This window comes from Megalops cyprinoides, chromosome 13 (assembly GCF_013368585.1).
Source record: "Megalops cyprinoides isolate fMegCyp1 chromosome 13, fMegCyp1.pri, whole genome shotgun sequence".
In the NCBI taxonomy this organism is placed as follows: Eukaryota; Metazoa; Chordata; class Actinopteri; order Elopiformes; family Megalopidae; genus Megalops; species Megalops cyprinoides.
In genome coordinates, this window is record NC_050595.1 from 26,477,705 (window position 1) to 26,490,757 (window position 13,053).

The 13,053-nt window shown below is 47.8% G+C and overlaps 1 protein-coding gene across 1 annotated transcript in view; it reads right to left on the reverse strand.

Annotated features, from left to right (window-relative positions):
• Positions 1–13,053, reverse strand: part of adam10a (ADAM metallopeptidase domain 10a) — a 72,318-nt gene that overhangs the window by 25,515 nt on the left and 33,750 nt on the right. The window contains exon 3 of the mRNA XM_036543609.1: positions 2,728–2,846. Within this exon, the coding sequence (XP_036399502.1) occupies positions 2,728–2,846 (119 nt within the window). The remainder of the gene's footprint in view (positions 1–2,727; positions 2,847–13,053) is intronic.

Here is a 13,053-nt window from a genome sequence, read left to right on the forward strand (position 1 = left end):
ACAGTCATTATTTCTATACTAAACATTAAGTATTCTCCTTTAAAAATCAAACAAGCCACTTCTAAGAATCAATTTGCTCACATGTAAGAAATCATTCAAGCTCAATGGTGAGCATGATAAAAAATAAAAGCAGTTCATAATTTTACTACATTCTATTTCAAAATACTGAAGCAATTTTTGTGAGGGAAAAAAAGTTGCGCTGCAAAGTGCCGCTTGCCTGTTGTGTTTCATGAATTGCCTGGATGTCAGTCGTCACGGCAAGAAAGGAGAAGATGTTCTTCAAAGGTCAACAGTGCAGGCTTCTTTAATTTTACAATAAAAATGAGTCTGACCAAAGAGCACCAGCTGAGCATTAGGGAATTCCATAGCCTACACTGTCTAAGATTCTAAAAGGCCGCCAAGAGAAGCAGAATCACCTTTATTTGCCAAGTACATGTTACAAGTACAGTAATGCATAGTAATCTGCCTTGGTGGGATGGTGCCAGCAGTCACAAAATCACCCACAATGCACAGGGCTTCCTGACGCACATGTATGGGGAGTTACAGGACATCACACATAATGCAAGAGGGAGAGAACAGAATATACATAAACTATCAAAGATGAGCATATTCATGAGCATCTGAAAGGAGGAAGGAAAACTAATGAGCAGCCTAAGTAGAGTCACCTTAGGCACAGTCTCATCACAGAGACTGATGGGTCACGTCATTTTACTTTTGAATTTAGTTAAATTAACTGGCCCATGAATTGTATGGCACACAGCAAAGTGACACTGATAATTAAATGTGATTTGTATTGTTATTTTTTTTGTTTTTAAACAAAGGATTTACATTAAAACACTGCATGCTTTCTTCCAAGGTTAAAGCATTTATCTTCTCAGATGTGAGAAAATGTTATTTAAAACATAAATGTCTTTTAAACTCCACATTATAAATCACCTGCTTATATGAATTTAATCATCCTGGACAGATATGATTCTTAAAAGTGTACTGCACTGTATGACTTTGAAGACAAAGTGGAAAAAATACTATCACCAAAAACTTACTCAGGCATTAAAAAGTTGAAGGAAAAAAATCGATTGTGTTTGAAGATGTTAGACCTTCCTGAACAGTAACTGATAATCTGACTGCTTTTAGGAGGAAATGGTGTACACTTTCACCAGGAGTGGAGAAAACAATTAAGCTGGGATTTGATATGATTTCTGAAAGCCACAGGGTTCCTCTATTATTCAAAATGAGCCAGGCAGATGTGAACATCTTTTCCTGACAATACCAATTACTGCTCAAGAAAACCAGAGTGCTTTCAAACAAGTACATTTATCAGCACAAAGCTAATGATTGAGGACATCGCAGTAACAGGATCTTAGATCTTAGATCAGGCATCTGAAGAGTGAGTGTGTGTGTGTGTGTGTGTGTGTGTGTGTGTGTGTGTTTGGGGGTGGGGGGGGTGGGATGTTTTTGAAGGGTGGCGGTCAGTTTTAAGCGTAACATTTGAAGGAAGACCTCCCGTTCACTTTTAATCTACATCCACAAAAATCACTGTTTGGAAGGAAAGCATTATCCAGCAAGTAAAGAGCTACAGAAAGAACGGAGGAAAAAAGACTAAGCAGGGAAAGACTGAAAGCCCAGCAGCTACAATTATAATCATTGAACATCATTATTGAAATAATTATAATTACCAGACTTGTGAATACCTGGGATGTTGTAGATTGAGCACAACTCAGAACTCTTTATTTAATGAATCATGTACAACAAAGTGTTCATTTCGGAACGCATTCAATCATCCCAAAACAACAGATTAAAGATTATACTAGCTTTTATATTAGCTTCATTACGGGAGCCAAATAATGTTCAATTTTTTTTTTCCCTTTTGACTATATAATTAGACAGACTCGTATGCAGTTCATGTTTGAATGTAACTTAATGTACTGTAATATTTGCAGAGTTCTCCAATCAGTTAGTAACCCAGACATTCGTGTCTTCTCATCTTCTCTCAGTTCTCTCGTATTTCCATCATTGTTTCTAGAGCTGTTTTTTGCAGCTGTGTCTGACACATCTATTATTCAGGAGTACAGGTGATCTTTGGTGATCGCCGACACTTCATCTACTGATCTCAGTACAGACAGAAACTACCAGGGCCCCTGCCTCGCAGGTCTGATTTGAATTAGACTATTTATTCCACAGGAATGGCTGGGTGGAGACCAGGATCAGCGCTGCTGGGAATTGGGTGTCGAGCACAGTCAGATCCGTATCACATGACCAGGCACACCCCGCTCTTGTCTGCACTCCCATTCATTCCAGTCCAGTTCCAGGGAAGGTCAGGACTGGGGATGTGGTGCCAAAATGTGACCGCACCCCCTCACCCCCCCACTCACTCACACACTCAATCTAGCCATCTTCACATACACAGACCCAAAAACACTCTGTGTGTGAGAGAGAGAGAGAGAGAGAGAGAGAGAGAGAGAGAGAGAGAGAGAGAGAGAGAGAGAGAGAGAGAGAGAGAGAGAGACACACACACATACACACACACACACAGACATTTGAAGAAGACCCACGCCTCTCTCATTACAGTCCCTTAGCTTCAGTGGGGTTGAGCTTCATGGGTTCATCAAATCACTCCCTGCCCACACACACACACACACACACAGACACAAAAGTGTTTCCCTGGTAACTATCTCCATCATGCCATCACCAAGGTCTCTCCTGGAAATAATTGTACGACGCACTCACCGAAGATTTCTCCTGTGTAAATGTGGGAGGTATCGTAATGTGTCTCTTCTCCCGACATTTCCAGCTTGAAGTCAGGCGCAAACAGGGTGGTGTCCCTCTTCATCCGCAGATTGAAATGTCTGGGAGGGAGAAAAGAAAAAAAAAAACATCAAAGAAGGCAGGGGGGATTTCATTTACTACCTGTAATGTTTTTCTTCACACCTCAGTAAACAGCAACACAACCGGCCTTATGTATATATAAAGATAAGAGAGTGTGTCCCCCTCTCGCATTTTCGTACATTACCCGCCACGCTCGCCACAGAAAGCGTAGCGTGCGCCTTTGTGCAAGAGAAGCATCCCCCACGCAGGGAACAGACTGTTCGCCTCGCAGGCGTACGGCGGAGCTCGGCGGACAGCGAGGCACACCGTGTGTATTAAGGCATTCAGTGGCCCTCGCGAGCGGGAAGAATGAGCTGTTCGGAATTCAGACGGAGAAATCGATTTGACTTCCAGTGATGTGCGCGGGCTGCTAATGACCCCGGCGACGTCACCACTGCTGCCAGTCAACGCTCCAGGGGCGCTGCACGCTACACTTTTGCGCTGTGCGAGGGAAGACTTTAAGTATATTTATGTACAGCATAAATCATATCATATTGTAGATTTTGACTGCAGTTCCCCTTTAATGAGTGTTTATAACAGGTGATAGTGCATTTAACCTCCCACCTATTTTTTGGTTACCATCCAGGGTGTGTCATCGTTCCAAGTGTGCAACGGCCTGTCTTCGATCAATTTATTCGTTTCAGTCTTTCCTAAAAAAAATTAGCATTAGCGCAATGTCGTGCCCATTTGGGTTAAGGAGTACCATCTTACACCCCCCTGATTGCTTCTCTGACTTAACGGTTAATCTTCGTCATGGGTGGCTTGGTGGCGTTCCTCCCGCGTACGCATGATCCAGTCACGCTGTGGGCGGCGTGACGGCCAAACGCTGTGACAGCCTCACACAAACACTGAGCGGTGTGGGGCCGCCTGAGGTTGGCCAGCTATTGGACAACTCCGCCCGGGCTCCACCCACCCCCGCTGTGAGGGACACTTTAAGGACGGGGGAGACAAACATAGATGAAAGGGCCTCGGTTTCCTGCTGTTCCCTTCTCTAAACCTCCTCGTTCAAACAAAAACCTTCCTGAAATTTTCACCTCATTATATGACTCACACCGGCAAGGCAGTGGGGCGGTGGCTGAATCTCTAACATCTCTGTCCAAAAAGCCGCAGAACCGAAGGAACCCTGCGTGGCGGCTATGCAGAGCTCCCATCTGGACCGAGTGGAGGAATAGCCTACAGTATCCTCCCTTTGTTCTGTCTGAACCAGCCCCCTCTCTGCATGCCAGTGGAGTTTAACAGTCCACACCAAACATTTCCATGAAGCAGCACAGCCTGCATGACTTTTGAACCCGATAAACAATGACTTCCACACCGAAATCAGTCAGGGATGATGAGCATCAAAGGCACAGATGGAAAATCAGACTGGGGCGGAGGGGTGAAACGTTCGGTGATTCAACGTAAATGTGGTCAACACCCAACAGCGCCGGTCAAATGGATGCAACACAATTTTATTCCACTCAATTTCCTAAACCAGTATAACCGCCACACAGTTTGCACACCACTGCCTGGCACTTTACTGTGAAAATGTCACCCAGACGTCTCCTTGTTTCCAATTTCCTACCATCACCGCCACTGGCAGCAGAACAGCCTCCAGTTTGCTGTGAGAACCAGGGAGCGGTCAGCGATCTTTGTGTAAACACGGGGCATCACGTCCTGCTCTTTGCCTGACAAGTGTTTACGGTATTCCCGTGCAAGGAGCATATCTGATCTGGACTTGCCTGTGGGACAGGCTGCTGTTGGGTAGCAGGGGGCGGGGGGTTTGGGGGGGAGTATTACAATCCAGAATGTTCAGCAAACACGCCTCTGCGATTTCGCTGAGGACACCGACACCATCACAGCGTCTTGCGCGTCATGACGACACTTCAGACTGTCTGGGAGCAGGGGAGCAGGGAAGCAGGGACACGGTTACATCAGAGCGGATGGGCTAAGGGGACTGGGGCCACCTTTATCCTAATTCACTAACGGCCCAGCGAGCTCACACTGCACCCTATTTTCTGTGTGTAATTGGATTTTAACAAGCAGACTGCCAAGCAAGAGAGCATCCGGACTCTCTCAGGACCTCCATCCTCTTTACCACCGCGGCTCTGCCTGTCCAAAACCAGAAGGGAAGGGGGAAAGAAAAAAAAAAAAAAAACACCCTGACATCCAAATTTAGACAACAGGATTATACCATTCCGTACAGCAGGGGGAGTTTGATGATGAAGGGAAAGAGCCTTTGGGCGTCTTTGTGAGTGTCAATGCCTGTAACTTGATAAGCAGTGAAGGGTGTGAGCCCTCCATTATCACATTATCACATGCTCCGATGGCACGTGAGTGCTCGCTGCTACCCATTCAGCAGGACCCTAAATGAATCTCATAGGCCTTTTAGCCCCATACACAATGCCTGACATCACAATGGAGGGTGTGACTAAATTACAGTTCCCGGGCTTTGATGTCAGAATGGGCGAAATGATACGCGATAGTCCTGCAGCTTCTACTGGTGTACGGTAATCAGATCATTTGAGTGGGCTCAAATTTGCCGTCGCAGGCCAAATTCAAACATCTAACAGACCTGAAAACACGTGCTCTGTTTGTGGAGAGTCTTTCGCAGAGAGACTGCCGGTGCAGGTGAGTATTTACACCAGGCAATACCTCCCACCAGCAGCTGGCGCTAATCCAGCTAAAACGGTTTCGGCCGTTTAACAAGTATATGAGCCAAGCACACATTCTTCTCCCGCCAGCGTTACTGGTACAGAGGGTACCCTCCCATCTGAAACCTCCAACTGCATCCCTGGGTACCAGAGATTCATTTTCATACCCAGATATGAGCCAGCACGGTGGTTTTCTAAGTAGCCCTAATTCCTGACGGCAGTAAACCACAGGAACAGAAAGATGGAAGGAAAAACAACTTGAGCAGACATCAAAGACAGCGTATGAATATTTAACAACCTACACATTAGGCTACAATTCAGAGAGCAGCTCTTCATCCCAACATGCCAATCAATGCGCGATCGTGGTGGAATCCACGTCCTCTAAAGCCCCGCTTTGAGAAAGTTAACACGGGCTGCCTCAGAAGCCCAGCCACACTCAGGCTCCTCCCTAAGGTTTGTTTTGCAGATATTATTTTTCATGGAGACGTTTTTACCACAGCAAAGAGACTATTTGACCGGATGAGGGAAGCGCCGGCGACATCGAACGGGAAGCCGTCCCGGCCACAGGAGGCGTGACAGGCGGAGTGGAACCAGTCGCGTCCGCTTTCATTGACGGTGAACAGGCGGGCGACCCTCCCGGAGTTTACTGCCGCCGGCAGTGTCGGCACACACACACGAGAGTGAGCTGCTCCTCCAGCGTTAGCATGCAAGGCCTCCGACCTCCAGGTCTGTGCTCACCCCCCCCGGTCACGTCACTTCAGCGATTTTTTAGGGTGCTGACTCAGGAAGCTTTCACTCAACGTCTCTCTGCCCAGCACCGGCAATGGGAGCCCACTCAATTACCGTGCCACGCTCCGGCTTCACAGACTAAACACAGTCACCCTTCACTACTCAAAAACAAGGGGGAGTTTCCACCCAGAATATCTTATCTTGCTGTCACAACAGTGGAGGTACAAGGTCTTCAGTTTACAACTCTAGCTCATGCTACATCATACATACCTATTTGATTAACAGATGCTGTTACCCAGGGTGATTTACATGGGTTACAGTTTTACATGTATCCAAGTTCACGCCTGGAAATTTCAAACTGCAGTTAGGGTTAAGTACCTCACTCAAGGGTTCCATGGCAATAAGCCAAGCATTTAAATATGCAAATGTCTGATAATAAGACAGGATCCGTGGCCACTGCCATGCTGAAATACTGCCAAGGGATACTTGTCATAAGCAATGACACCAAAGATTAAACAAGACTTTGACTAACAACACAAAATAAAATCTTTTTTTTTTTATTTTTAATTTTATGAACTATATTTCTCATTAAATAAATGTCAATAACTTGGGATTCAGTGCGTTTATTTCTCTCATATTTATTGTTTTCATTGTTGGTTACAGTTGTCTAATAACCCTTCCTGTCAGCCAAAGCTTTTTCAGAGGGACCTCTGGACGGTGTGGGCAGAAAACTGTCAGGTAAAGAGATTAGGCATGAGCTGGGGGCTAATTGATTTAATATCGCTGACGGTTGTAATACGCTCCTCGGCTCTTAATGGAAGTGTCATCATAAAAGCGGCTCTGGCTCGCAGACGCTTTAACAAAGAGCTGGAGGAGAAAAACTGAGCAGAAGTTAATAACAATTGCGAATAAATAAACCCCTGTCACCGTGGCTATGCCCCGCTGCCTGCTGGGAGATGTGAGCTCTGTGTTACTCTGATGTCCCCCCCAAGTCAGCAGAATGTAAAAGAAGGGGGCAGAGAGAGACTGGGCGAGACTGTTGCACATGACACTCCAATCCCTCCCTGGCTCACAATGGCCTGCCCACCAGTCCCAGGATAAACTGCAGCCCTCTCTGGGTGGTGATCTCAGAGAGGGATTCCCAAATTTCTGCAGTCCAAGCCACCACAAAAATCATTTCCCATCTGCCACTGGGGCATCTGCTTGGCTACATGTATTTACATATCACACTCACCCAGTCCGGTTTTTTCGATGCACAGCACCGGAATGATATTACTGTCACATATACAGAGAAGTTAAAATGGTATCTACTGCAGGTCTAGTTCACAGTAATTCACAGGAAACTGACACATTGCACCTTAAAAAACAACTGTGATCAATTTAAATAATATGGTTATAAAAAAAAAAAAATGTGAGTCACAGAAATGTAGATACTAATTTTAAAGTCACAGGTTTTTAAATGGTACTTTCATTTAAATTTGAATGAAACCATATTTTCTTCTCATTACATTTCTAATGAACAGAAACTGTATCCACATAAAAGGAAAGTATCCATATCAGCCCGTGAAAAGGAGCTGTAATGTTTGCCATGAGATTAGTTCCTCAAATTCTTCAAACTGGGGCCACAGCACACACAGACGCACCCACGACAACGCAGAGGTCAGCGAGGAAAGAAATCCAGCTGAGATGAGACCTGCCATCTTTCCCCTGAGGGCTAATTCTCCGCACAAAGAGAAGCTGGGAAAGGGAGTACTGAGGAAAGGGCAACGTCTGTTCGGCAGCGCGGAGGACCCCCCGCTGCCTCTGTGCCTGCTCGGAGCAACGGCCTCATTAGAGCACTGTCTTCTTAAAAAAAAAAAACGGTTTGAAGGAAGCAGCTTTCCCCAGAATTCTTTTCCCAGAATTCCACCCTAAAAAAAACAAAGTGATTAAGTGAAAAATAAACGATGAGGGGGAAAAACGGCGAAATTATGGCTTCCACGCTCGAAGGAGACAAAATGCACATCAAGTCACGCACAAATGAAAAGAGCTCTGCTGCTGATCAGCACCGCACGGATGCAAATTATTCGGTATCGTTTTTTTTTTTTTTTTGCCAGAACTGTATTTTTAGCTCTGACAGCTGTATGTGTAGCGAGCCTTTACAGACAATCTGTGCAAACGCGGGAGGGCGAAGGCGAGGCCCCGGCACACGCCCGGGGTGTAAACCGCAGTGCAGCGAGCGCTTTACTCCCCGGGCAGAAGGGCCGAGCGGGGACAGGTGGGCAGCTGAGGGGGTCGGTGACGCCTCTTACTTCCCAAATCGATGTTTTCAAAACAACAATGGCTGCCAGCAAAGAAACGCTTTAGCGATTTCAGCTGCCACGGGTTCAGATGATACAAACAACAAAGCAAAATCATCTTAATCCAATCTGTCCGGACCGCTGGCACCAGAAGAACGTCAACAAAAGGAGGAAGACGACGATGTCATAATTCTACGTCACCCACTACCCGTCGGTGCACTTTGCGATTTACACGCAGAAGACGCCAGAGAGACCCTGAAACACTACTTTACACTCTCCCTTATTAACGGTCATATTCAACAACTGCATCATTTTCCTCCCAGAGGCATCCAGAGTAACCTACAAGCCAAAAATTACGTCACACACCGTGACGACCGATTACCAGCGAACATGAGACACGTGACTTCCACAATGCCGATGACACTACCCGTAAATCGGCCGCTGGTAGTAAGCCTTTCCCAGAAACCGAGATTGATAAAAAAAAAAAAAAAAAAAAAAAGCCTTACGCACCCCGATCCCGCTTTCAGATGACCCTACGCTAACTCGCCAGATGTCATTGTCCGTGTGTTGTTTGTGTGGAGTTGTGCGACGGCGCTCATTTCCCCCCCCTCCGCCGCCGTGGTAGCAGTGGTGATGAACATCTGAACACACAGAAAGGAAACTGGCAGGCTGTGCTGTAATCCTTGCCAAAGTCGCAGCCAGATGGTCCGTCGCGGGGTACGTTGGACCCGGGACGAGCGGGGAGCGCCCTCACAAAGGGCCCCCGAGTTATTTCAGTCCAAGGTGGTCCTCCGCTGGAGGTCCAGAAAGATTCATTCAAACGCGCTGAAGCGGGCCGAGCAAGAAAACCTGAAACGGGACTTGCTTAAATATTTCAATTAAAACTGTAACATGCGCTTTAATCAACAATTAATTACCAGATGAAACTGCTCGGTGCTCACTGCCCCATTGTCTGAGGGGGCTGGCTGCACAGTTTTCAATGAGCCGCAAGAAAGCCCAAGCCGTTCTCTCTCAGACCTAAGGCAACGCTAATAAAATGAATGTTGTAAGCGAACAGTGGCTTACTGAGACAAAGAAATTAAATTACTGTGTATACAAGCACATCCAATTATGCTTTCAATAATCCCGCCAAATTAATGGCATCCTTATCCACATCCCCTCTGTATATTGGGGGGGCGGGTGGGGGGAGAAAGGTCTGATACAATGAAATTATGCCCCATGCTAAACATGATCAGTGCTGAACGGCTGAAAACACAATTCAATCAGCCTGTGGTTTCTGACACAAACTGCTGCTGAAGGGCTGAGCTTCCATTTCTCACTCTGCAGCCTGCTGCCGCAGGTTCACTTCATAACAATGGTAAAACGCACAGAAACAAGACAGTAAAACGCAAAACCGAACACCCCCTCCAGCCACACACACACACACACACACACACACACACACTCCATACCCTCCACATTACATCATTGTCTTGTGGCTACTTATTACCTGATACCTCCCCAGGGGAGGGGGGGGGGGTGAGAGAGAGAGACAGAACAAGACATAGCAGGATGAAGTCGAGCGAGCGAGCGAGAGAGAACTAGGATGAGAGAGAGAGAGAATGAGAGTACAAGAGAGAAAGAGAGAGCGAGAACAAGAACAAGAGGGAGAGAAAGACAACCAGGATAACAGAAAGTGCAAGGGAAGGAGGGTACAAGAGAGAGAATGAGAGAGAGCATGAGAACAAGAGCAAGGGAGAGAGACAGGCAGAGAGAGAACATGAGAACAAGGGTGAGAGAGGGAGAAAGACAGGAAAAGAGACAGCATCAGAACAGGGGGAGGGAGAGAGAGGGAGAGAGAGAGAGAGAGACGATCCCAGTACTGGCAGTCCAAGTGGGTCAGCACAGCCATGGAAGGTTATGACGAGCTGATCGTCATTACAGCGCTCATCTCTGTCACCTCCCAGCGCCTCCCCATCGGTTTGAGCTTTCTATGCCAAAAGGAGGGAGGGGGTGGCGGCGGCTGTGCCAGGGTTACAGGTGACCTCTGCATTTACACGAACACAGCAGCTTTTACAACAATCTGTTTTCAAGGGCTGGGAGCGTTTCTGGTTTAACTCCAACAAGGTAGCCTTGCTGACACTGGAGGCGAAAAACAATGCCTCAGTCAAGGCGGGGAGGCTACTGCTTCAGGCTCTGTATCATGGCAAAATAAATGCCGGTTAGGCTCCTTAGCTTGGCAGCCGTCGGAGGCGGCATTAATGGGTCCACTGTTGCCGCGGAAAAACAATACCCACCCATTTGTCGGGAGTGAACGAGGCCCTGTGATGGCTCAGGTAATCTCAGCCCGCCTCAGCCGCCGCCAGCCCAGGCCTGTGTTCAATTTGCCGTGCGCTGAGCCAGAGGAAATTCAAGTGGATGGAGCAACGCTGAATTACCCGGCACGGACACGGTAAGAGTGGGGGGGGAATAATAAAAATCACTGTTTGGCAGCTGCCGTTTGATTCGTCCTCGGCTCTACCTCCCACCTGAAGCCCCCACCCCCCCCACCCCCACCTTCCCAAGCTTCTCACTTCAATTTTCAATCTGCACCTTCCGGGCTCAAAGTCAGCGAGTGGTGTAACGCGCCTGAGCCGGGAGGTTATTACGCTCATCGTATAAAAAACGGCTCAATCTGCCCGTCCCACGGCCTGGCGTGAAATGTGCCGTCGAAGTATTTTTGGACGTGTTGGGCCGTGCCACACTTTTGGGCTTCGAAGGAACAGGTCACGCTGCTGCGAGCTGACATCGGCTGAATTGGAAGAAGGCCGACGCTAGAGGGCATGAGCAAAATTGTGACTGACAAAAAAAATGTCCGGCCTCCTTAGTTTGAATCATCACCACTTATTTCCCTCTTGCTTTTCCCACTCGTAAAAGGACAGCAGAGGGGCATGGCCTCATTCACGCCTGTGACAAACGGCCGTGTAATGTCACCTGTGAGGCGCAGGTGCGGCATGACGCTGCGGCCCGGCGAAGGCGCCGGTCCTCATCTTCACATTCAGCACAGCGCAGAAGGCGTAACGAGCCTGCATTATTTATCGGGTAATATCTTTTCACCGTCCAGCTCCCGCTCAATAAGGGAGCCCGAGGTTAATATTTAATCTGTATCGAAGGCCGCTTAGAGTCCATCGCGGCCGGGTCGCTGGCCTCTGTGCTGCTGCGCCTCGGCCAGTCGGATCTCTTCCCCTCGCCCTGGGCTGTGCAAAGCAACAGCTGACCGCGGAGAGCTGGGGTCACTCACTTCTCAGCAGAGCACCCTGCGTGTGGCAACACGCATCAGTCAGAATGCATGGAAGGACTCAACCTCTAAACAGGCTTTCTAAGTTTGTTTATAATTTAAAGTTCGTCCAAATTTAAATCAGCAATTCTTAATTTATCTTAAGCATCCATTTTATCCTTTCAGCTGCAGGGAGGGACGGGGTTCAGGACAACTGAGGCAGGCTCCGCTTTCACTCCCGAATTCTTCAGCATCAGACTTTGAATTGTATACAAGCACAAACCTGAGCCCACTCGAACTCCTGTACTGGTCAAAGATGAGCCCTTAGCCGATTGGTGGCTTCAGAAAAAACCATCCATTTTTAAACCTGCCGATTGGCTCAAACACGCTCTTTCATTTCACATTCTGCATGACCACTGTCTCCCTGATGCTGGAATCTTGTGGTTCTGTGCCCAGCTCCCTACACCAGGCAGACCACAGAAGTGCCTACAGGCAGTGTAGACGCAGGCATCCCCATCTGAAGGAAAAGCCAGGCCTGTGCCACCGCCTCAGAGAAGGGAGATGTGGACTGCCAGCTAGTTGATTGCACGGTACATAATCTCACAATGGTGTGTGAGCGTGCATTCTTTTAGCTCAGAAACAGGGGGAAAAGGGCTGAGGAGCTGAATTAAATTTTACGCTGTCTGTGCGTGTACAGTGCTGTTCTCAAACAGGACCTGGGAGGCCTTTGAGATTCAGATTAGATATTTAAATCCGATTCGGCGGAGTCGCCGTGCCGATCTCGCCGATTCATGAGGCCCTGGCTCATCAGCTCGTCTCTCGCCTTCAAAAGGTAAACCGTGGAGGACAAACACAAATTTTCCCCCTCTAGACCCCAACCAACCCAAATCCTTACAGTCAGAGCCATGAATGCAGAGTGGAGGCAGAGAGAGACCGTGAGCAGGAGGGAGAGAGAGAGAGCGTGAGCAGGAAGGAGAGAGGGAGAGCAGGAGGGAGAGAGAGAGGGAGAGCAGGAGGGAGAAAAGAACACCTTGCTGCAGGGAAAGGACAAACTCCGCCATCTAAATTGCTGTATTTGAACCCCTCAGTAATCTCTGAGCGGAACCAACACCAGGGAGAGAAGGTGAAGACAGGAGGCAGAGCAGACAGGACACAGGGATGCAATCTGCTGGGGGGGGGTAGTGAAATCAAACAGGGGTTGAGGGAGGAGGGGCACCAGGATGAGAACATGACGAAAGTGACCGCAAAAGGACAAGCGTCTCCACACCCCCCTGTCACAGGGGTGGAGCTTCATCAAGAGAAGAGACTCTGCTGT